Below are 24,298 nucleotides of genomic sequence, written 5' to 3'. Positions count from 1 at the left end.
GTAATGTTCCCAGGATCTCCTGGCTGCAAATCCGGCGGAAGGCGTAGGCTTGACTCCCTGTCTTGTCCGTCACCTCCTCTCCATTCCCTCCACCCCCAGAGCCAGTTTTAGTCATTTTCCTGGGAAGGTTTCACGTCTTCCCACTGCTAAGGACACCTGAAGGGCAGCAGTGGGACAGGAGCTGCGGTGTGGAATGGGTTTATTTGTAACAATCTGGGGGTGACACTGAGCTGAGCCTGAGCAGTGCAGTGGATCCACCAGGGATGGGCCATCCAGAGGGTCCTGGGGCATTCAAGCTGGAGTAGGGGGCTTATATGAACCTCAGGAAGTTCAACCAGTCCAAGTGCAAGGTCCTGCAATGTTGGGAAAGATGAATCAGGAAAACCCTATAAATATGATTGCCTAGCAAAAGATTCTGAGAATATGGAAACCATAAGCGAGATTGAAATGAAAGATATTTTTGAGATACCAAACCTTAGTTACTAAATAACTAGAAGACAATAGGATGGCTGGCTGAAAGTAATCCCCCTCTGATTGAACAATGCCTTCTGCTGGAGTGCAGGTCCAAAGGTCAGAGAAGACCCTGCTAGCTTGGCAGAAGGGGTCCAAAGAGTAGTTTAAAGTGTAACACAGTATGGTAATGTAAATGCTATAAGATTTGTATCTTGTATTAGGTTGGTTAGTGGAAATTAGAATATTCAGCACAGAAGAAGATTTATTGTATTGCAACGGGAAACTCGCTCTCTTACTTCTTGCTCTTAGTTCCTACTCTTAGCTTTCTCTTACCTCTTACTTCCCTCTCTTACCACCCTCTTACCTCTTACAACTTGTAGCCCTCTAAACTCTTACTACCCCCCACTCTCTTTCTGTCCTGCTCTGAGCTGCGACTGGCAGCTGCTGGCAGGGCCCTCTTTACCCATGCGCTTTTGCAATAAACCCAAAGTTCAAAGACCAGCCTATGGAGACCTCTCTGCTTGTCCCAACCATCCAGCCCACCATCACCTCTTACAGCCTCATACAGTCTCCTACACTGCAACTGGCCCAGGACAGCTCCAGTACCAGCACAGGCTGGGGGCTGGGTGTGACAGGACTTGGGGGTGCTGGTGGTGACAAAATGGATGCAACCTGGCCATAGGCACTGGCAGCCCAAAAACTGGGCTGGGCTGATCCCACAGTGTGGGCAGAGGTGAGGGGGGGATTCTGCCCCTCTACCCACTCAGGTGAGACCCCACCTGCAGAGCTGCCTCCAGCTCTGGGGACCCAACAGAAGAAGGATGTGCAGCTGCTGGAGTGAGTCCAGAGGAGGCCACAAAGACGCTCCAAGGGCTGTAGCCCCTCACCTCTGGGACAGGCTGGGAGAGCTGGGGGTGTTCACCTGGAGAAGAGAAGGCTCCAGGGAGACCTCAGAGCCCCTTCCAGTGCCTAAAGGGGCTCCAGGAGAACTGGAGAAGGACTGGGGCACGGGATGGAGCGCCAGGACAAGGGGGAATGGCTTCCCACTGCCAGAGGTCAGGGTTAGATGGGATACCAGAGAGAAGTTTTTTCCCTATAAGGGTGCTGAGGCCCTGGCACAGGTTGGCCAGAGAAGCTGTGGCTGTCCCTGGATCCCTGTGAGTGTCCAAGGCCAGGTTGGGCAGGGCTTGGAGCAACCTGGGATAGTGGAAGGTGTCCCTGCCCACAGCAGAGTTTGGAATTGGAACAGGATCTGCAAGCAATGCCCAGGGCTCCTGGTGGGGCTGCTCTGTGGGAAGGGTAGGTGATGTGACCACAGGGTCACAGATGTTCCAACTGAGTCACCTTGTGCAGCCACAGCTGTCAGACTCGGGGATGATGATGCCAGCAGATGCTGCACAGCTGGACATGGCCTGGTGGGAGCTGGCAGGACCTGAGCAGCCTGAGTGGAGAGTGGGTGATGGTCAAAGGGTGCTCTATGACCTGTGGAGTATGGACCCTCCTGGGACACCTTGCTAGCCCATGCTCCGTTGGGCATAAAAGGTTCCAAAAACACAATGCTGAGCATCCCAGCATGGAAAGTCCCTGTTCCTGGCCCTGGGTTTGTTTTTTCAGGCAGCTGGGGCTGGAGGCAGGAATCCACAGGGTCCCAGGCTGGCCGTGGGAACCCAGCGTCCTGCTGCTGCTGGGGTGGCCAGAGGGGAGCAAACCAGTCAGCCCGGATGCAAGCTGTGGAGCTGTCCCTGTTTGCCATTTCCTGTGTCAGTGCAGCCTTTCTCCTGACTCACAGCCTGGCTTTTCCTCTCACTCCTAGAAAACCCCAAGTGGAGGTTCCAGCTGGTGCAGGGGTGTGGAGCAGCAGGTCAGGGCAGCCCCACTGCTCTGCAGAGATGGGGCATGAGCCTGTGCCCTTGCCCGTGGTGAGCCCCTGTCCATGGTGGGTCCCCGTCACTGGTGTCCCTCCCCACTGCTGGCTCTTGTCCTCCAGCTCAGAGTATGAAATCTTGGTGTCCTGTGCTGCTGCCATCACCCCTTGCAAAGCCACCTCATGGCACAGACAGGGAGTCAGTCTGGCAGTGGATCTGTGAGTGGACAGGCATTTGGGCTCTGGCAGTGCATTTGTCAGTGGACAGGGAGTCAGACTCTGGCAGTGGATCCGTGTGAGGCAGGCCTGTGATCCAAGCCTGTCCTAGCCTCCCCGAGTAGCCAGGGCATCGCAGCCGGGGCTCCGGGCAGCAACCCCCGCCCCTGTGACAGTTCGTGTCTCTCCCCCGGGTGCGGTGACCAGCGCGGTGACCGGCGGTCATGACAACGGAGACAGGCCCCGGCTCTGAGGTGAGGAACGCTCAGGAAGAGGCTCCGCAGCAGCAGCTGGAGGCGGCGGCCCAGGGCCCCACGGCCGCGCCCAGCCCCGCCGGACGTGACACCGACCCCCATGAGAAGATCGGGGCACAGCCCGACACCCGAAACATGGAGCCGGTGAGTGGTGAGGGCCGGGGCCGTGAGAGGGGACAGCAGCACAGGATGGGGGGGACGTGCCATCGTTCGCTGCTGGCCGTGGTGGGGAGCGCAGTGAGGCGGGCACGGCCCTCGGGGCACATCCCCGAGAGGAGCTCCTGAGGCGGGGCTGGGGGGGCTCTGCCGCTGCCCCTGCTGCTCGAACAGCTCCTGGCAGGCAGGATAGGCCTGTGGGAGCTGTGTGGTGCCAGCGGGGAATGGCCCTGCCGGCGGGCACCGGGAGAGCTTGGGCAGTGGTGCCATGTCCCCAGCTGAGCTGGCCAGGCCGGGCTGGGAGCCCCGGCTGCAGCCGGTGTTGGCCGTGGAGCTGCTGGGGAGCTGAGCTGCTGCTTGGGCAGGGAGGATTTGGGTGCTGAACTGACCCCAGCTGTCCGTTTTCCAGGGAACTCGGCTATGCTGGCAGTGTGGGCTGGTGGAACTGCCCCTCCCCAGCTGCCCTGCTTTGCTGTGCAGAGCCTTCCCCCTCTGCCCGTGTGTGCCTCTGACAGCGGTGCCAGGTAACCCTCTGTGTGTCCCTGCTCCAGGGTACAGACATGGAGGATAAGGACTACAGTGAGACCGATGGACTCTCTGACAAAACAACTCCCAGCAAGACCCAGAAATCACCCCAGAAAACCACCAAGAAAGTGAAGAGTGCCCTGTGCAGGGTGACCCTGCTTGATGCGTCCGAGTACGAGTGCGAGGTGGAGGTGAGTCCCAGCTTTGGGGGCCTGTGCTGGCCCCAAGGAAGGGACCCTGCCCACTCCAGAGGATCCTCAAGGACAGGACTCTTCCAGAGAAATACCCATGGAAATAGCCATTAAAGCTGAAATTTCAAAATTAGTTAGAAATCCGGAAAGAAAGACCCTTGCAGTGAAAACAAATTTGGCAGCTACTCATAAGAGAAAACAGGGCCTAAGTCAGAAACTTAATGGTTGGGGATAGAGCTCTGCCTGGCTGTTCAGGCACCTGTCAGTGGCTGCAGGGTGGGACGGAGGGGACACACACCTGGCAGTGGCCACCTGAGCACTGCGAGATGCTGCAGGGCTGCTTCGGCCACCATCAACACAGGCACCTCTCTCTTCCAGGACAGGTGGGGAGCACCCAGGATAGACTCAGGAGTTGGGGCTGGTGTTTGTGGAAGGTTCTGGTGGACCTGCCAGGGGAGCAAGGCAGCAGGGAGCAGAAGGACATCCCAGGAACCCCTGTTCCCATCTCCAGCACTTGCTGCTGTCTCCTGTTCCCATGCTAGGAAGGCAGTGCTGCTCCAACCCTCACCATGAGCTGGGAGGGAGGAAGGGACATTTTTCAGGACTCACAATTTTGCTTGGAAATGAAAAACTGAGGTTGTTCAGGAGCCTGAACCTCAGGGATCTGAGGCCTTTGCCCTGGCTCTAGCCACCCAGTGGCACCGGGTGTTTGCTGGCAGCATAGAGCAGATCTGGTGGGTGCAGCCTGCCCCAGGTCTTGACTGCCTGGGACTGATGAACGGAGGAAGGGTAGGAGCAGGGAGCACCCCAAGGCTGGCTGGGGGGTCTGGCCCCTGCCCATGACACAGGAGCAAGGCTTTGGTCCCTGTGCTCCAGAAGCCCTGGCTGTCACTTCAGCAGTAAAATTGGTCGCAAAGCTGTGGAAAGATGGTTTGGCACCAGGATGAAAATATTCCTGAGAAGGAAAGGAGCAGAGCATCCTAGGGGCTCACGAGCCCTGGCAGAGTCATCCTTTCCATGGCTTTCCCCAGAGCATTGGCCAACCAAACTGGGATGGCAGAAGAATCTCAGGTCCCAGGTGCTGGCAGAGCAGAGCAGAGCAATGCCCCTCACCATGTCACCCAAGGATGCAGTCAGCTGTTCTTTAAAAAAGCCACCTGGAACACAGGGGAAAGGGTTTGGGGTAGGAATGGTGGTGCCGCATTTCTTTTTCCTTTCTGGCAGACCCTGTTGGAATAGTTGTGCCTTGTCCATGTGCTTTAATTAAACCTTAATTCAGTAAAAATCCAACAGGGGAGTAAAATTGTTCAGTGTGACACCCCAGCACATGCCAGGGTTGAGCTCCTGCCTTCAAACCCAGGTCAGAAGGTGGGAGGAGACCCAGGAAGAGTGATGGCAGCTGCTGGAAAAGCTTTGGAGGACAGCAGGAGTCCACAGTGTGCTGCTTGGTGCCCTGGGTTGCTGTCCTGGAGGCACCTGCTGGAAATGCTGGAGAGGAGAGATGGGAGCTGCCAGGCTGGATATAGGGGACATGTACACTTGGGAAGGGCTGTTCTTCCACAGCCATTAGTAAGCCTGGCCCTTGGTGTGACTGGTAATGAAGGAAAATTCAAGGGAATTTAATAAGCATACCTGAAGTCAAGGCCAGGTTGGATGGGACTTGGAGCAGCCTGGTCTGGTGGAAAGTGTCTCCCCATGGCAGAGAGGTGGAACTGGACAATCTTTAAGGTCCCTTCCTGCCCAAACCATTCTGGGATTCTTTGATACCAAGGGTGCTCTCCATCACTCCACTAGCTCCTGGTGGCTCTTGTTATGCTGTGCTTGGGGATCCAGCCACCACTGGCACCAGGGGCCCATCCCTGCAGCCCTGGGACCTGGGTGTCCCCACAGTGGTACCTCATCTCTGCAGCCCAGGACACCCTTTGGCACCACTTTAGGAAAACACAGGTGATTCTGGGGCTGCAAGGCTGGGCTGTGGTGAAGCCCATGCTGGGTGAGAGCATGGTTTTGGTGTTTATTGGTGTTTGGTGGTTACCTGGAGGGTGTCCAGGAGCCCAAGGGGCCAGCTGACCATCAGCCTGTCCATGTTTCCCACAGAAACATGCCCGAGGCCAGGTGCTCTTTGACATGGTGTGCGAGCACCTCAACCTCCTGGAGAAGGACTACTTTGGCCTCACGTTCTGTGATTCAGACAGCCAGAAGGTAAGCACGGGGGGCCCCTCTGCAAGCCACCCCCTCCAAGGTGGGGGCCCTCCTGACCTGCTGTCTCCTCATTGCAGAACTGGCTGGACCCCTCCAAGGAGATCAAGAAGCAGATCCGCAGTAAGTGCCTGGGAAGGTTCTCAGCCATGGGTGTCCCATGGGGTGTCCCATGGGGTTACTGGATGGTTCAGTGTGGCTGTCCTGTGGCAGGTCACCTCCTCACCTGCCCTGGATGGAGGGGACCTTTGGCAGCTGGCCTCGGGACAGGGACACTGTTGCTTGTTCAGCTGCTCGTTATCCACCTTTTCTCTTACTCGTGAGAGGCAGGGGGACAAAGGACCCCGTCTGTGCCACTGGAGAGCTGGCTGAGACTTGGTGCCACTCTGGGCAACTCCTGCCACGTGCAGCGGGGACGGGGATTGTGGGGAGAGTGAGGGGACCTTGCTGGGACAGATCCTGGGGCACATTTGCCATGGTGTTGCCTTGCTGGTATGGCAGAAGGGCTGTTGCCCAAGGTGTCACCTTCTGGGACACAGGAGGCTTTGGATGGGGCACTGAGCTTGTGGCTTCCTGCAAGTTGTGATGCTTTGCTGTCCCCAGCTCTTTGGGGAGGACTCAGCAAGTTGTGCTGGAGTCCCAAGGGCTGTGCCCCTGGCAGCCTCTGGAGCCCCCTTGTCCCTGCCCTGTTCAAGGATTGGAGGGAGCAGCAGGATCCTCAGTGGACACATGGATGCTCCTGTGCCCTGTGTGCAGCCCCATGGGTGCTGTCCTGAACTGCTCTCTCCTCTCCCCAGGCGGACCCTGGAACTTTGCCTTCACTGTGAAGTTCTACCCTCCAGACCCTGCCCAGCTCACAGAGGACATCACCAGGTGAGGACCACAGGCCTCCTTCCCAGGGAGCCCCAGACTGCTGAGGGGTGCACAAGTCTTCTTCCTGAAGATCCTCAGCCTGCCCTGGGGGGCACCAGATTCCTTCTTGGGGAACCCCAGCCTGTTCCCCTGCCCCACTCTGACTGTGTGCCCCTGCAGATACTACCTGTGCCTGCAGCTCCGTGCTGACATCATCACAGGGCGCTTGCCCTGCTCCTTCGTCACCCATGCCCTGCTGGGCTCCTACGCCGTGCAGGCTGAGCTGGGTGACCATGACACCGAGGAGCACGTGGGCAATTATGTGAGTGAGCTGCGCTTTGCCCCCAACCAGACACGGGAGCTGAGGAGCGCATCATGGAGCTGCACAAGACCTACGGTGAGCCCCGAGGGGGGGAGACAGCACAGCACAGCTGCCCCATGCCCTTGGGGCGCCCAGCCACGTGTCACCCTCTCTGTCTCCCTGCAGGGGAATGACCCCTGGGGAAGCAGAGATCCACTTCCTGGAGAATGCCAAGAAGCTCTCCATGTACGGGGTGGACCTGCACCATGCCAAGGTACGGGGCTGGGGGCTGCCAGAGTGCTGCCCCTTGCCAGCCTGCTCCTGCCCACCTTCCTCCCACAGGGAAGGCTCCTGGCATGCCTTTGGGTAGCACCAGAGAAGCTCCAGAGATCAGTGTTCCCTCTGCCAGCCAGGGCCCTGCAACACTCTGCAGGAAGGATGTGGCCCTGCTGCCCAGGCTGGCTTTTGCCAAGCTGCTGACCTGTCCCTTCCTGTCCCCATGCCTCCTCCAGGACTCAGAGGGCATCGACATCATGCTGGGCGTGTGCGCCAATGGCCTCCTCATCTACAGGGACCGGCTGCGCATCAACCGCTTCGCCTGGCCCAAGATCCTCAAGATTTCCTACAAGAGGAGCAACTTCTACATCAAGATCCGCCCAGGGGAGGTGGGTGCCAGGTGCCGGTGCAGCCCCATGTCCTGAGGGATTGAGGCTGATGGTGAGGATTTCCTCACCTGGCTCCAGCCTCTGCTCCAAGGATCGCATGTTTATGACCATGCTGGCCAAGAGAACACATTTCCTGTGACATGGATTTTCTTTCATGTTCTCTCGTGACTTCAGCAGCTGAGGGACCCTAGGGTCCCATCCCTCACAGACACTGTGACCCTGCTAGTATAGGGAGCTTGCCCAGTAGTGGGGGTTGAGGGCCGTTTTTGTCACATCTTCACAAGGTTTTCACTCATTTATGGTGGGAGAATGCATTTCCACCCACATGTTCCAGCAGGCTGGAGGGCAAGGACAGCACACCCGGGAGTGATGCCCTCAGACCAAAACAGATGTAAAAGCTTTTTGTTTCTTGAGGACATTTATCTTGCACTGAAAAGTCATTTACAGCTGAGGAAAGTGCTTAGGCCAGAAGTGTGGGGTGTATCCCATCACCCTGCTGGGCATGGTACTGGGTATGGACCATCCCAGCATGAATTTGAAGATTTTTGAGGGTCTTTTGCATGGTCACAGCTTCTGCCAGAGGAACCTGAGGACCTTGGCAAGGTCCTGGCATGTCCCCCAGGGCAGGATATGCCTTTAACAGCCTGTCTCTGTCTCCCCCAAGTACGAACAGTTTGAGAGCACCATTGGCTTCAAGCTGCCCAACCACCGCTCAGCCAAGCGGCTCTGGAAGGTCTGCATAGAGCACCACACTTTCTTCAGGTGAGAAACCTTCCCTAGGCCTTCTCCAGGCCTCCTTTCCTGGGTGGCAGACATGTTCCTGCTTGTGCTGCAGTGGATGCACATGGGGGAGTGCAGTGCCAGGGGGCCTGACTGGGGCTCGCTGACACCCTCTCATGCTGTGACCCCTAGGCTGGTGTCCCCAGAGCCACCCCCCAAGGGCTTCCTGGTGATGGGCTCCAAGTTTCGGTACAGCGGGCGCACGCAGGCACAGACACGTCAGGCCAGCGCCCTCATCGACCGCCCCGCACCCTTCTTTGAGCGCTCCTCCAGCAAACGCTACACCATGTCCCGCAGCCTGGATGGAGGTACGGCCCCCTGTGACAGGGGACACTGCTCTACCTGCAGGAAGAGGGGAAGATGCCCCTTGGCTGGGCAGGGTCACAGCAGCATCAAGCTTCCTTCTGAAGGCTGTCCCCACCCCAAGGGGTAGCTCAGACTGTGCATGGGACACGGTAGAGCTGGGGTCAGGCAGCTCAGGGGAACATCGCTCCCTCCCCTGTGCCTTGGGACCCCTGAGACCACCAGGGGCAGTGGGGCAGGGGCAGGGGGGCTGGGGCAGGAGCAGGGGTCTGGGGCAGGGGTGGCCTGGCTGTCAGAGCTGGCAGGGACAGGGGGGTGGGACAGGGGCAGGGTGGAAAGGCTGGGGTGACCCGGCTGTCCCTCCTGGGCAGAGTTCTCGCGCCCAGCCTCTGTGAGTGAGAACCACGATGCCGGGCCTGAGGGTGAGAAGCAAGATGAGGATGGTGAGTTTGGCAGCAGGAGACGCTCTGAGACGGAGGATGAGGAGGTGACCACCCCAACGAAGATCAAGGAGCTGAAGGTACAGCTGAGGTGGGCAGAAGAGGGTGGGGGTGGAGGGGTAGGGGTAAACAGGCAGGGCTTGGGCACAGGCAGGAAGGCTCACCTCGGGGTAGGGTTACTGCAGCCCTGTCAGTGTCAGCTGTGGCTCAGGCTCTTGGCCCCACTGGTGGAAGTGGGGCTGTGGCAGGGGTTCAGCTTTAGTTGGATTCCCCAGAGCCTTCCAGATGGTCTCAAGACTCATTCACAGGCAGGGCTGGACTTGGGAGCAGCCCAGTTCTGGGACAGGGGTGGTGATGGGGACGGGCTGAGTGCATCAGTGCCCAGCGCTGCCTGGGCACAGCCCACCCCCTCCTGCCCTGGTCCCTGGGCTGTCCTAGCCCATTTCAGCCCCATGCTGGGAGGGGAGGTGGGGTCCCTACCAGCCTATCAACTTAACTGTGGTGTTTGTGACAAGTGCCCTCAACTGACCCTGCTGGTTACTTTTAACCCTCTCTTTGCTGCCAGCCGGAGCACGAAACAACCCCCAGGCACAAGCAGGAGGTATTCTGTCTCTGGAGTATCTTAGTCCTCATTGGTGCATCATATTGTCCATCCTTCCCAGAACAAGTCCGTCTGTCACCCTATTTACTGGAATACAAGATGCACCGGGCTGGGGGTTGGGCGTTGGAGGAGCCCGAGGAATAGACAGCTGGGGATCAGCTGTGGCATCTTCTATCCCACTAAGTAGGGTGGTTCTGATCGTGCCTGTGAGCAAGGGCAGGAGAGCCCCTGGTCCATTGGGATGACCTGGCTTCTGCTCATGTTCCTGACCCCGCCATGTCCTCACCTTGTGTCTCCTGTGGACATGGTCCCATCGTTCTGCTGGCACCCAACCCACGCTCTGCTCCTGCCTGACCCAAACTGCCTCCTCCCCCCACTGCCCAGCTCTCCTGCAGCCCCCTGAGAGCTGGGCTGGGGCTCTCCAAGCACTGTGGCTGCCATCTCACCCCACAGGGGCCGAGAGGCTCTGAGCTGCCTGGGGGGACCAACACTGACACCAGCCCTGTGCCTGCCCACCCTGAGAGGGGCTGAGCAGAGAGGGAGGCTGAGCCCTCCCTGCACAAACTGTGCCTGTCCTGGCCCCATGAGGAATGATTAGGCCTGGCCTCAAATCCAGGGCTGCTCCCTGAGGGATCTCCTCTGTGAGCAGAGATCCCAGCTGGAGCTGCCAATGGGAGCAAGCACAGCCAGGGGATGGGGTTGTCCACACAGGCAGCACCCAGGCTCCCTGTGCAGCCCCACCGGGGGTGGGCACCAGCCCCAACCCCGACCTGCCTCATTGCTTGCCCGCTGCATGTGCATGTGCTGCGCCCAGCCCAGAGGTGGGCACACCTGAACCCCCTCAGCTCGGACATGCGAGGCCAGGGCGGGAGCTTTCCTGAGATCTGCTGAGCCTTCAGCATCTTGGAAAATGGTGGGGCTTTTCCTGGGACTCTCATGGGTCTCTGCTTTGTTGCCGAGGAGGTGTTTGGGGGCCTCCTTTTGGATGTCAGGAGAGCTTTGGGTTTGGTAGGAGGCAGAAGTCAGGTTCCTCCTGCGAGCCGGTTTGCCCACCTCTGCGGCGGGACCAGGGGGCCACCCCGGCGCCTGTACCCTCACCGAGCCACGCTCTGATACGTGACCCCTCTCCCCTGAGCACTCTGAGCTATCCTCTCTCCACATTAGCCCCGCCCCACCTGAAGCTGGTCCACAGGGATCCAAGCCTGGATGCATGCTGGACATTGCTGCCCAACCCTGGACCTCCACCACTTTTTTTCTGCTGGAAATGCCACTTGCCTGCCTTTCTGAGACAGAGCCTGGGCTCCCTTTGTGCCTGGCACCAGACAACAGCACAGGCTGCTGGTGTTTCCAGCAGAGCCCCATTCCTTGCTGATCCCAAGGAAGAGCCCACCTCTCCCCTCCAGGAAGCTTTAGCTTGTCCCCAGTCAGGAGGACACAAGATCCTGGAGATGCCACCAGGCCATGCCGTGCCCTTCACCTGCCACACATGTTCGGCCCCTTGCTGCCCTTGTGCTGCTGCCTGCAGACAAAGAGCTGCTCCCCCACCTACAGTGAGAGGGACCATGGTGCTCCATTACACTCGTCATTTGGCTCCTGAGAATTCCAACCCTCCTGCTGCCCCTGCTCATGCCTTTCAACTGGGCTGCTCCTTTAACCATCGCTGTCTTCTTCTCTCCTTCCCAAGTTTTTAGACAAACCAGAGGATGTTTTGCTGAAGCATCAGGCCAGCATCAATGAGCTGAAGCGGACCCTGAAGGAACCCAACAGCAAACTGGTTCACAGGGACCGGGATAGGAGGCTGCCTTCCTCACCAGCCTCTTCCTCACCCAAGCACGAGGATGAAACACCAAAGGGAACCCCTGAAAAGGCCACTGAGGTTCGTTCTGCTGCTTTTCTTCCAGAGAGGATCAGGTTGTTTTAGGGAGGAGTCCTTCAGGTCCTGTGCTGCCCTGAGGGGAGCACAATGTGAGTGACCATTCTAGGGACAGGGGTGTTGTTTCTAGGTTTTTGAACCCTTTTTCACTGCTGGGAGGGGGTCTCCCTGGGCACTGCAGGAGACTGAACAGCCCTTGTCTGGAGGTGTTTTAGTGCTCTGGTGGCCCATTGGGGTGGGGTTTTGCTCACTCTTCTCAGGAGCAGCGTGTGAGGCAGTGCCAGCCGCAGCTGCTGCCCAAGGGTGTCCCCAGCAGAGCAGGACCAGTGCCCCTGTGTGGGGGTGCCCTGTGGTGCTCTCAGCAATGTTACTTGGGTGGTGGGAGGAGATGGAAGATGAGTGATGCCACGCTGGCATTCCACAACCACATCCTTCTGGGCATTCTGCACACTGGCTTTGCACTGGGACCATGGGGGCAACAGGAGAGCGCTGTATTGAGGTTGCCAGGACAGAGCCCCCCGGTGCTGGATGGGTGTGGATATGGCACAGCTGGGCTCTGTGGCCTGGAGCCCTGCTGAACTCGGTGCAAGCAGCATGTGACAAGAGTGTCCCCCTGCCAGCCTGGACGCCCTGTCCCTGCCAGGGACCCTCACTGCCTGCTGTCCCCTTGTGGGAGCTCTGAGCTGTGCCCGCAGCAGGGGACATGGCTCCAGGAGGATGGGTGCCATGCATGGGGCTGCTCTGCCCTGGCTGCCCCCTGCCATGAAGAGGGCACAAGCTCTGCAGGGAATTTGGGATGTGCCCGTGTTCCCACTGGGCCCCAGCACTGCCCAGAGATCAGGGCTGCAGGGGGGGGCTGTGGCCCTCACCAAGTGTTTGGCTGGAAGAGGAAGAGGGGCTTTCCCCCACATTGCTTTCGCCATGGACTATATCAGGTGCAGAGATGTGAATGGAGCTGGCACAGCTGTGACCTCTGTCCATCTATCCATCCTTCCATCCATTCATCCATCCGCTCACCCACCTGCCCGCCCTTTGTTCCTTCATTCCTTCTCAAATTCTCCCTTTCTCTCTCTTTCTCTCTCTCTCTCTCTTTGTCTCTCTGTCTCTGTCTCCCTCTCTCTCTCTTCCCCGTGGGTGCTGGGGTTTCCATGCTGGCACAGACGATGGAAGAGGACACCTTAGACGATTTTGCATCTGAGCATGGAGCTTCCCTAAGCATGGAGTCTTTCACGCAGAAAAGCCTTGTCTCCTCTCCTGAGGTTGTCACCATCCCCTTATCCCCCACCCCTCACTCTCACCCATAGGCTCCCCAGCCTGCTGAGGAGTCTTGTGCCCTCTGAGCAGAGCTACCCCTGGGTGGGTCCCCTTTCTGGTGATAGGCAGGACCCCTCCCAGGACAGGGGTGTTGATGAAACCTCTCCCCTGGCTGTTCCTGCTGGACTCTGAGTTGTGTTTCTGGAGAGAGCTCCGAGTGCTGGTGTGGGGCTGTGCTGGAGCCCAGTACTGAGGGTCCCAAGGCAGGGGTGACCCAATGGCCTGGACACCTGGGTGGCTGCTCCAGCAGCCTCAGGCTGTTCTGATTGCAGCTGGAGTTCCCTAGGCCCAGGCACCCTGACAAAGGGGATCCTTGGAGACATCCTTGAACCCACACCTGTGCACAGCCAGGTTACGCTCCATCAGGGTGAGGAGTTTGTGCTCTCAGCACCCCTAAACTGCAGGTTTAGCTCAGGGGAGGGGACAGCCTAGAGTGGTGCCTTCACTGAGCAGAGGTAGGCTGGGGTTTGAGCCTTGGTTCTGGCATGGTTGGCCCTAGGGACATGCAGTGCTGGGACGCTTGTCCTGCCTGAGCAGCCCAGAGAGGCAGAGGAATGGAGAACAGGCTGGGCACACTCTTGCTCCACGTGGATGTCCCTTGGTCCATGCAGAAGTCACTAGCACGGATAGGAGCCTGAACCTGGGCTGGCTGAAGCAATCCCCAGAAGGCAAAGTAGGGATCAGGGAGGGCTTGGGCACAGCCTGCACTTCAGCAACGATATGGAACCTTCAACAGAGCAGCAGCATCTCCTGGTCCATGTTAGCACAATCCCAGTATTTCTGAGCTGGAGTACAGAAACAGCAGGTGTGAGGTGCACACACATCTTTGGAGTCAGTCTTGCCCTTGGTGTGCCCAGCCTGAGCTGGGGTGCAGGTGCTAAGGTGGCCTCACTAGTGGTTTCTCTCCAGGCTTCTGTGACTGAGACTCAGCCCTGACATGTCCCCACATATTCCCACAGGCCAGAGCCTGTGGTCTCCATGAGAAATTCATGGCCCCAAGGGGGTGATGGCACAAGGACAGCAAATGTGCAGAGCCTGGAGCTCTCATCACTGACAGAAGGTCACCTAGTGCCCATGGGCTTCAGGCCCGCTGAGGTTGGGTGGTCTGTCATTTCCAGCCTCTGTCCCCACCTCTGCTAGAGGACAGGAATGCTGGGCCAGGCAGTGCCAGGAGCCTCTCCAGCTCGCTGTTTTGTCCCAACATCTTGTTCCGTCATTATCCTTACCTGAAGCTGTGCTTTCCTCTCAGATGAGCTGTCTCCTTCAGAGCAGAGAAGAGCACCAGGGGCACTAAGGATGCCCAGGGGGGAAGCCTCCCACATGCCCTGGGCTCTCTGAGGTTGTGGCCTCCACTGGCAGGGGCAGAGGCTGTCTCTGCTCCCTGTTATCCTCTTTCCTTTTTGTCTCTTGTGTTGCCTAAGCTGCAGTGGGAATAGCCTCTCCAGTTGCTCCTGTCCCAAGAGAAGATGCATAGGGAGGGAAGGAGGGCAGGGAAGCGTGAAAGTCATCCATCAGGAGGTCCAGGCTGGTCTCTGGACAGAACCTTCCCAGCATCATCCCTTTTGGAGGCATCCTCCAGTCTACTGACCTCCAAAGCTCATGAACTCCCTGCTTCCCTGGGGGATGTGCCCCAGTACCCAGAGATTTGCTCCAAGTGTCCCCCAGAGCCCTCGGGCTCTGGAGACACAAGGACTCCCTGAGCTGTGGCTGGAGCTGGCACTGAGCCCTCCAGAGCAGAGTTCACACCAAGGAGGAGCTGGATGTCCCTTAAGCTGGGCTGTGCTCATCTCATGAGTCTGAGGAGAAGGAAGAAGCTGGTTTGGAAATAAATCTGAAGCTTTGGGGTTTTCCTGACCGGTGAAGAGGTCCTGTCATGGATGAGCATGTGCCAGGGGTCATACTTTTTAATCTACAATTTAATTTAATCTACAATTTATCTTGGGCCTTAACTCAGGGGAGGGGCCTGAAGAAACTCATTCCCTTTGCTCAGGGAAGGTCTCCTCTGGAACGCTGGTTTGCAGCCAGAGAAGAGGGATGAGAGAGCTTTACTGAGGAAATTTGTATATGTGTCCACAACCTGTCCATCCCTGTCCTGGCTGAGAATGGGTTCAGCAGTGGGACAGCAGGGCAGGAGCAGGAGAAAAGGTGCTCCACCCTCAGGAAAGTGAGGGGTGTCCTGGCTGAGTGTGGCTGCTGAGCTGAAGGAGCAGTGCTGAGGGAATGGATGCCAGACACCAGCCTGGGCTGCCCAGCAACCAGTGAGCTTCCCAGCTTGGGGTGATGTAAACCCAACTGGGAACAACCCTGGTGCAGCCACTGCTCCTGGCAGGCACTGATGGGCTCTGTTCCCATTTCCATGGACTGGGAAGGAACAAAAGCTGGAGGCAGGTATGGAGGAAGGAAGCTGGAGAGCAGCTGGTGCAGGGTAAGGGGCTATGGGAGAGGCTCCTGCTGGAGGGCACTGAGGGTCAGACCCTACTGCTCAGTGGGGCTGCCTGGCCAGGGCAGAGTCCCTGCTAAGCATCCCTCTGGCCCTTGCTGCTCATCCTTGTGGATGTCCTGGCACTGCAAGGACCTAGTACCTCCCTGCCCTTAGGGGTGGGTTATTCTCTTGGGGTGCCAAGGGCTGTATCCCAGCATAGCCCCCAGGTGCTTCCCTGCAGGCTCCTGAGGATTTTGGGGGCAAAGGGAATCTTGGCAGAGTTAGGCAGAGCACTGCAGTGAGGGCAGGGGCAGGGCCTGCAGCACTATGCTGAGGGAGCTCTGCTTCTTTTGGCACCTGGCAGGGAAAGCAGCAACTGGGAATGGCATTTTTCTGCTGGAGGCTTTCACTGGCTTCTCATTTCCTTGTGGGAGCTCTTCCACTGGTAATTGGTTTTCCTCCTTTCTTTCTCTCCTCTAATACTATCTTTCCTTCCCTCTCTCTGGGTCTGTTCCCCTCTAGCCCGTTTCCCCTTCTCCAGTATCAGTCACTAGGTTTGCATTTTGGGTGCAACTGCTCCAAACATTCCCCTGGCCCCTGCGCAGGGCAAGGCTCACATTTCCATGGATCACTGTTCCTGGTAGGAGGAGGAGCAGACAGGCAGCCCCCTCCCTGGGGCTGGAGTGCATCCTGGTGCCCTCAAGGGCCATCCTTGCCCCTGCTGCAAGCTGTGCCCAAGCAGTCTGTGCCATGAGCAGTGCCAGCCCCACAGGGAGCCCCAGCACTGCCCTCCTCATGTGCTGCCACACATGGGGTGGCTGAGCTGCTTCATGGTGCAGATGTTCTGGAACTCTTTCCTGTGAGTTATTTCCTACCTGCTGTTCCAAAAAGTGACTGGATTTTAGCAGTGCTTTGTTCTTGGCCCTCGTGAGTCCTTTAGCTGACGTGCAGGATGAGCACGTGGATGTACAAGGTGTCCCTGGCAGCAGTGACCTGGTGTCCCCTGCTAGCAGCATGGTGACATTCCCGCTGTGGCCGTGCTGCAGGATGCTCTGTGGCCTTTGCTTGGTCCTGCTACTGAGCCCGTGGTCTTTTACACTTCACAAGAAACCTTTTACAGGTGACAGTTTCTGAAACCCTTGGTTTCAGCATGGCTGGGTTCTGAGGAGATGTCCCTGATTAGCTGGAAAGGAGGGATGGCCTTTGGGGGAATCTAAGCTGCAGCATCTGGTAGGAAAGGGACAGAGCCTTGCTGATGGCTTCAGGTGGTTTCTTTCCCTGTTCGTGTTCTTGTCAGTCTGACAAATTCTTAGGGCACCTGTATGAAGCTGAGAGTGAAGCTACCCAAAACCCAGGGACTTGATTCCAATGGAATCTCAGCCCTGGAAATTGCCAAAGCTAACTGCAAACAAGGGGGCACCCAGCTGTGTTCCCCTGCCTCCGAGACACCCCAGTGGCTGTTCGTGTGTCTGCTGGGAGCTCCATTCCCACTCTGTGCCAGCAAGAAAGGCCCAGGTATTGCAGGTGTGTCAGGGAGCCACCACCCAGGGCAAAGCCCTGTCCCCAGAGAGGACACTGGCTCAGTCCCCAGTAGGGCATCAGCCCCTTATTTCCAATCCCTCTCTCTATCAATGAGCTGCCAGGCTCTTTGTACAGAGCCTCAATTCCGGCCTTGATAAGAACAATAGTAATAATAATAGTAATAATAATAATAATAATAATAATGACAGTGATGATGATGATGATGACAATGACGTATCCAGCCCTGTGCCAGGCAGACCAGCTGTGCCACTCATGCCAGCGGCAGTCGGGGCCAGGGTGTCTGATGCATTTAACTCTTCTTGCTCCAATTGTAATACAGGGCTCGGAGCACTGGGTATTTATAGAGAGAGAAGCCCCTAGGCTGGAAGCTGTAGCTCTGAGGAAAACTCTGAGAGCCAAGACAGAAGAAGCACGTGCAGGGACCTCGGAGGGGAGCACAAATGGGAGCCTGATGAAAGTGGAGGTGATGGTAGGGAAAGCCAAGGACATGGCAGGCCAGGAAGAGCCGGCAGCTGAAGCCTTGGAAACGAGGAAGAGAGCCAAAATGATTGCTAGTCCCGAGGATTTTGAGTCTGTGTGGGAGGATGAGCTCTATGAGAAGGAAAGCAGGGGTGAGTCCAGCCCAGGGGCGGCACATCCGCCCACCGAGAGCACCAAGGGGGAGCCCCAAGAGCCAGGCAAAGATGCAGCCAACAGGGAGCATGGGCTGCCCAAGCCCTGTCAGCAGCTTGAAGAGAGGCAAAGGACTAAGATTTTGGAGTCAGAGTCTTCCCAGGGAGAATGTGAGGTGCTCTCCAAGGAACGTGCTTCCATAGCCTCCAGGAAACAGGAGGCCAGAGTGCCAGCCATGGCCCCAGAGCTCCTGAAGATTAAAGTGAAGGCTGGCGACGACAGCTCAGAGACTTCTGCAACCCAGAGGATCATTTACTTAGGAGATCCAGAGGGGGAGGAGAAGGACAGTAAAACACACCTGATCTTGGACACTGGTGGGTGGCTTGGCTTGGAGGAGAGACCAGAAGCCCCAGTAAACACATCCAGGGAGGGATCCAGGAGTATGGCACCTGTAGCAGAGGAGTTCCAACCCTTCTCCTCAGCAAGTCACCAACACAGGACAGTGTCTGGAAAACCCACGGGAGCACCGGAGCCACTTGGGATTGGCTATAATGGGACCAGCCTGGGGGGACGTCCCCTCTCGGGGTGGGAAGAACTGTCCCTGCAGCCAGAGAAAGCACCTGGTGCTGGGATGCCTGGAGGAGCAGCCATGGGAAGTGAAGCCCTACTGTGTTCCCAGGAGGTGGGACCAGAGGAGACGGAGCTGCAGAGCTCAGTGGCAGGCTTGAAGCCATGTGGCCTGGCAGGGGATGGCCCCTGTGCTGAGGAACACAGAGGGAGCCCAGCACAGTCCCCAGACATCTGCCCAGCACTGCAGGGGCTCTCGGGAAGGGTTGGAGCAGACAGTGACAGGGAGGAAAGTACCAGAGTGGTTCTTCAGATGGAAGAGATAGAGCCCAAATCTCCTCCATTATCAGCTGGGTCTCAGCAGGGCCACACTCACACCATGGGACTGAATGGGGACAAAGCCAGTGCTCCTGTCCCTCCACCCCTTCCCCAGAAACCCAGCCCAGTCCCTGCGGATCCATCTCCGGGTATGGAGCCTCTGGGCACAGAGCTGTCCATGGGCACCAGAGGGGTGGCCATGCCCAAGGATGTGAGCCCCTCCATGGAGGTGGCACTACCCATGGGCACCGATCCTGAAGCTGAAGAAGAATCCCAAAATGGGGGATTTGCCTCATGGAAACCCCATCAGGGGACAAGTCCTGTTACAGGAGAACCACCTCAAAGCATAGACACTGCAGTAGAGTCAATCCAGGTTAGAGACCTGGCCATCAGGGAGGTGGCGCAGGATATAGACACAGCACAGAACAATGTCCCTGCCATTGAAGAGCCTCTGCAGGAGAAGAAGTCCATGATCAAAGAGCTCTTCCAGGACTCAGGGTCAGGGAAGTCGATCAGAGATGGAGGCTCTGAGATGGAAGAAGTGTCCCATGACAAAAGCCTTGGCATGGCTGAGCTGTCCCCCAAGGGAGAAGAAGCAGAACACCAGACTGAGACAATTGTGAGGGACTTGCCCCTCCACACTGCAGATCCCAAAGCACAAGAGCCACGCTGGGACTCAGAGTTCAGTGTGGGACAAGATGTGCAGGGTGGGAGCCAGACAGTCGCAGAAAGCAACAGGGACAGTGACCTGGCTCCAGGGCAGCCACTGCAGGATGAGTCTCCTCCCAGAGTAGCTGCTGATGTCCCACACTTCCAGTCCCCTACAGCAGGATTGTGCCAAGGAAGCAAGGCATCCCAGCTCTCTGCCGTGGCACACGAAGGCAAGGCAGGGCAATCAGGTGGTGGTACACATCCAGCAGAGCCTGGGGTGCCGGTGTGCATGGCTGGGCTGGCAGGAGCTGTGTCCCAGGAGCATGGAGACGCTACTGTGGCCACAGGAAACCAGCAGGACAGCAAGAGCTACAGGGAAACCTCCGTGGCCTCCAAGATCAAGATGTTTGAACACAGCGAAGTAGAGCGAAGGGTGGCCCAGGAGGGACAGGAGCATGTGCCTGAAGCTGAGACATCAGTGATAGCCATAGGGAAGACAAATGTGGCACAGGACGTGCCTTTGAGCACTGGCCTCACCTCACCCCCTGCAGTGGGACCTGTGGCCAGTGTGGGATGCTTGGCCCTTGGGCAAGGGCCTGGTTCAGGAGACACCTGCCAGCCTCAGTCCCCGAAGGAACATGTCTCTGCTAAACCTGAGCACGAAGAAGACAGTGCTGACCTGGCCTCGCCCGACTCCGGCTGCGAGCTCACGCTGGCCGAGGCCGTGGTAACCACTGAACCGTCCAGACGGGACATTCGTGCGCATGTTCTGTGGCTCTGCCCGTGTCCAGTGGCTCCTCACACATCCATTGACTGGCAAGCAGGCGCTTTGCATCCCTGTCCTCTCTGTCTGTGTGTGTGGTCAGGCTTCACTGGCTGCATGCGCAGCCGCTGCCCAGTCGGTTCATCAGCTTTTGTTTTGCGCCCCCCCCCAACATTTTGGCTCCCTGGAGAATGCCACTCACTGAACCCAGGAGGGCACCCGAGCTCCGTGGCCGGGAGCAGGAGAGGGCACCGGTGGGGGGTGGCTGGAGGAGCTGAGACTGTCACGGACATGCAGCCCCAGCAGCGGTGTGCCCACGCTTTCAGCTTCGCCCCTGCATTTCCTACGTTGGTTGATGCCCCTTCTTGCTTAGCTCCCACTCTGCCCTGCCTTCAGCAAGCTGGTGGCCAGCTGATGGGGTGCTAGCTTTCCTCGCTCTTGTGAGCGCTAGAGCAGCTCCTGCAGAGTTCATTTCCTTCCGACTAACCCTTTTCTCTAATCCAGAGCAAATCTCAGGAACCAAGTGGGGAAGAAAAGGATTTATATGACCCATCAGTAAAATCCAGCCTGAAAGAAGAGAATGTAAAGGCTGCTGTTCCAGTAGTCTCACAGGTCTCAGTGCTGTTTTGCTAAGTGCTTCTCCTGGCAGCGTGAGCGCTCGCCCTGCAGCCAGGGCTGTGCTGCCCTTCTGCTCCCCTTGCAGGGCTCTCTGTATGTATTGGTCAGATACACACCCCAACACGTGTCTGCGGGCGTGTTCCTTGCAGCTGCTGGACACCCTGTGTTTTGCCCATACCTCTCAACCTCCCAGAGTGCCGTGGGAGGGGTATGCCGGCACAGTCCGGCCCAGCCCTGGGGTGATGGCCCTAGCTACAAACGCTGGGAGCAGAGGCCAGGAGGTGGGGTTTCTTCTGGCATCGGTGTGCTTAGAGCTGTTCCTAAGGGGCAACTGGGTCTAGATTTCCCATGGCTTCATGGCAAAGTGTGGCGATGGAACATGTCCCCTCCGATGGCAGAGTTGAGAGGTATGTCCGTGTCTGGAGAAGAGTGGATGGAGGGAGGTCATCCCTTGGCTCTGGCCATCCTGTCAATTACACTGACCAGGTCACTGTGAGACCCGCCTGAGGCCTCTGGAGGGGCAGGTGGTGTCAGTGGGGCAGAATCACCGCGGGCCAGCTGTTGGGCTGGACCTCCTCCCAGGGTGATGCTCCACAGGTTGCTCAGTGGAATTGGCTCTCTCCTCCTGAGTGGAATTGGCACCCTCCTTTGCTTCTCCCTCACTGTGCCTGGCTGATGGGCCTTTTTCCTTCAAATTCTTCTCTCTTTCTTTCTCTTGTTTTTTTTTTTTGACTCACTGGCATTCGATAGCCCTGCATCTGAGCTCTTTCTGAATGTCTCCTATCAGACCCATTGTTTTGCATCCATCTGCTTCCACCAGTGCACTGAAGTGCCTCCAAGCTGGCCGAGTTTTTTATGTCTGACCAAGCCTTTTTGAGATGATTCATTGCCAACAAACTTTTGGCACAATCCAATTGAGTCACCTTCTGTCCCCCAGCAAAGCCGCTGCTGTCAGAAAGGTTTCGGTCTCCATGCTTAAGTTGTGTTTGACTCTACTCTGTGATGTTTGCTGCAGCCTTCCTTTTCCTCCTTCTCCTGCCATGTCCCCCCGGCACTGCCCTGTGGTGCTCATGGGGCCCCGTCTCTCCACGATTGTGTCTCCTTCAGAGAGCGGGCATGAGGGAGGGCCCTGAGGAGAGGGTGAAACCGCCCCGGCACAGGGCCCCTGAGAGCGACACTGGCGACGAGGAACCTGACCAGGAGAAGGACTCAGTCTTCCTTAAGGACAACCACCTGGCCATCGAGCGCAAGTGCTCCAGCATCACAGTCAGCTCGACTTCCAGCCTGGAAGCAGAGGTGGACTTCACCGTCATTGGGGACTTCCACGGCACAGCCTTTGAGGACATCTCCCGGAGCCTGCCTGAGCTGGACAAGGACAAGAGCGAAACAGAAGATGAAGGCCTGGTTTCCTTCCAGCACACTGACAAAGTAGTTCCTGGACTGGAAGAGGATGTCAAAGGCAGGGATAAAGTCTCCCAGCCCAGCCCAGATGTCTCCCAGCCAGAGGTACACAGGGACACCATTTGCTGGGACCGTCCCGGTGCCATCGTGCCTCTGTGTCCTTGTGCCGCCGTTGCCAGGCGGGTGTGCGCTCCGGCTGGTTTTGGGGAGCATGCTGGCTGCCACCCCCCATTTCTGACCAGTGCATGCCATGCTGTGTTTGTGGTGCATGGCTCTGTTACGTGCTTCGTGCATCTGCTAACCAGGAGAAGTCACCTCTCGGTCCCTGCGTGTGGCTGCCCCACCCTCAGTCCACGGCAGCATGTGCACTGCAGGGAGGGCACGTGGCACTAACCATGGGAACTGTCCTCGTGTCCTGCATGACCCCTGACTGATCTGTGTAGTGCAGAGCCATGTGCTGCCCACTAACCTCTCTGGTCAAGCCGGGGCTGGGAGGGATTGGCCTCGTGGAGCCACCATAGAGCTCATGGAGGGTCACTGTATGCTGGGAGGGATCATACCAGGGCTAACAAAATTGCATGTGCATGTGTGTGGGGCTGAGGGCACGCACAGGGATGAAACAGCAGAACGAGCCCCAGCTCCACGTGGCCTTGTCTCTGGCTGGGCCAGGGCCATTTCCAGCCCAGCCACCCAGGGCAGCCTCCAGCCCTGCAGGTAAGTCCCCAGTGCTGGCCAGAGCTGCTGAGGTTATTCCAGACCTAAAGCCAGGAAAGAGCTGCAGAATTAGGGGGAGCTGTCTCTGAGCCAACGTGGAAACCCTGGTGTGAAGTGTCCAGTGCTGTGGCCATGGGGGATCCACACTAGGGCCAGTGTGGACAGGGGGCTGTTGGCTCGGGAATACTGAACACTGGTGAAGCCTCTGCAGGAGCCCTTGGCAGCTGCAGTTTCCTCCAGCAGGTCAGTGCTGGCAGCCTCTGTCTATTCCCCTGAGGCTTTCACACCCTGGGTGTACCCAGAGCCATCAGGAGCTGGTGCAGGTCACAAAATGGCTGCAGCACATGCGTGAAGCTGGTTTGGTGGGTCTCACTTGGCTTTTGAAGAACAGTTTGTCCTTATCCACAGTGTCTATAAATCTATCAAAAAAATCCCAGAAACAGAGCAACAGGCCTGATTTGGGGTGTGTGGGTCACAGGGCACTGTGCTTGTACCCATCTGCCCAGGGCAACAGTAGGACTCAGTGTAACATTCACAGGACATCGTGTGTGTGGCACCTGCAGAGGAGTGGGGCAGGGATGCTCTGCCAGGGGCTGGTGCACAAGGAGCACAGAATCAGAGTAGCGGGGTTGAAAAGAACCTTAAAGGTCATCTCTTTCCAGTACTGTGCCACAGACAGGGCTGTTGGCACTCAGGGCACTCAGGGCTGTTGACATTGTGCCCCAGGGCCTGGCTCTGCTGACTCTCTGCTGTTTCTCCTGCAGCCTTCAGCCCCAAAAGCAGACACTGTGACTGTGAAGAAGCCCGAAGCAGAAAGCTCCACTCCGTATCGGGTCAGCACCACAGACATGGCCCAGGTGACATGGTGGCTCCCCAAAGCCCCGAAGAGGCTGAGCCCTGAAGCTCCCCAAAGCCTTAGCCCACCAAAGCCTGTCCCTGGCAGCAGCACTGGGAGGGTGGGGGCTTTGTGGGGTGGTTGGGGGCCTCTGCTCACCCTTGGCTTGCTGAAGTCCCCAAAACACAAACTAAAGCCCAACTAGAGATATTGTCTGAGTGCTCCTGGCCCTACCGGCCATGCTCCACACAGGAACATCTATAGTGAGTTACAGCCACCAACTGTCAGTGGCCTCACAGCCCTCTCTGGCTTCCTCTGACAGCAGGGATATGGCCACACTGTCCCTGCAAGTGTCACTCACTCCCTGGTGGCACCTCCAGGCTCACCTAGTTTCCTTTGCCCTGGCAGGTGGACGGAGGTACCCCAGGCAGCAGGGACAGCACCGCCACTGCCCAGGCTGGCACCACAGAGACAGCGCTGGTGACCTCAGTAAGCAGGGCTAGCCCTCGAGGGTGGTTCCTGTGGTCCCTATGCTCCAGCTGGAGTGACCAGGGCCACCTGTGCTGGGGGGACCCTGCACCACCGGGGGTGTCTTTGGAGGGTGACACCTGCCACATTTGCCCCATGCCAATATGAGCCAACGTGCCCATCTGCTCTTCTTTCAGGATCATGGCACCAAGGCTGGCAAAGGGGCCGCTCCCACCACAGACCTTCGCTCCCTGTCACCGGTGAGGGGGGACGTGGTGCCACCAGGCAGGCCAAGTTGGGGAAGGCAACCCTATGAGGCTGGGAGTGGGTGGGATTGGTCCCACTGGGCCCCCTGCTGTGTTCCCAGTACTGGCAAATGGCTGATGTGTTAGTACTGGGA

General features: G+C 57.8%; 1 protein-coding gene across 1 annotated transcript in view; it reads left to right on the top strand.

Annotated features, from left to right (window-relative positions):
• Positions 1–24,298, top strand: part of EPB41L1 (erythrocyte membrane protein band 4.1 like 1) — a 63,002-nt gene that overhangs the window by 31,331 nt on the left and 7,373 nt on the right. The window contains 18 exon segments of the mRNA XM_033074961.1: positions 2,741–2,931; positions 3,495–3,659; positions 5,757–5,861; positions 5,939–5,981; positions 6,656–6,731; positions 6,891–7,069; positions 7,072–7,105; positions 7,195–7,285; positions 7,524–7,676; positions 8,341–8,438; positions 8,589–8,764; positions 9,131–9,279; positions 9,765–9,800; positions 11,485–11,676; positions 21,588–21,986; positions 23,360–23,452; positions 23,839–23,919; positions 24,096–24,158. Of these exon segments, the coding sequence (XP_032930852.1) occupies positions 2,758–2,931; positions 3,495–3,659; positions 5,757–5,861; positions 5,939–5,981; positions 6,656–6,731; positions 6,891–7,069; positions 7,072–7,105; positions 7,195–7,285; positions 7,524–7,676; positions 8,341–8,438; positions 8,589–8,764; positions 9,131–9,279; positions 9,765–9,800; positions 11,485–11,676; positions 21,588–21,986; positions 23,360–23,452; positions 23,839–23,919; positions 24,096–24,158 (2,307 nt within the window). The 5' untranslated portion in view covers positions 2,741–2,757.

Source organism: Catharus ustulatus, chromosome 17 (assembly GCF_009819885.2).
Source record: "Catharus ustulatus isolate bCatUst1 chromosome 17, bCatUst1.pri.v2, whole genome shotgun sequence".
Classification (NCBI taxonomy): Eukaryota; Metazoa; Chordata; class Aves; order Passeriformes; family Turdidae; genus Catharus; species Catharus ustulatus.
This window is presented reverse-complemented; position numbering and strand designations above follow the sequence as displayed.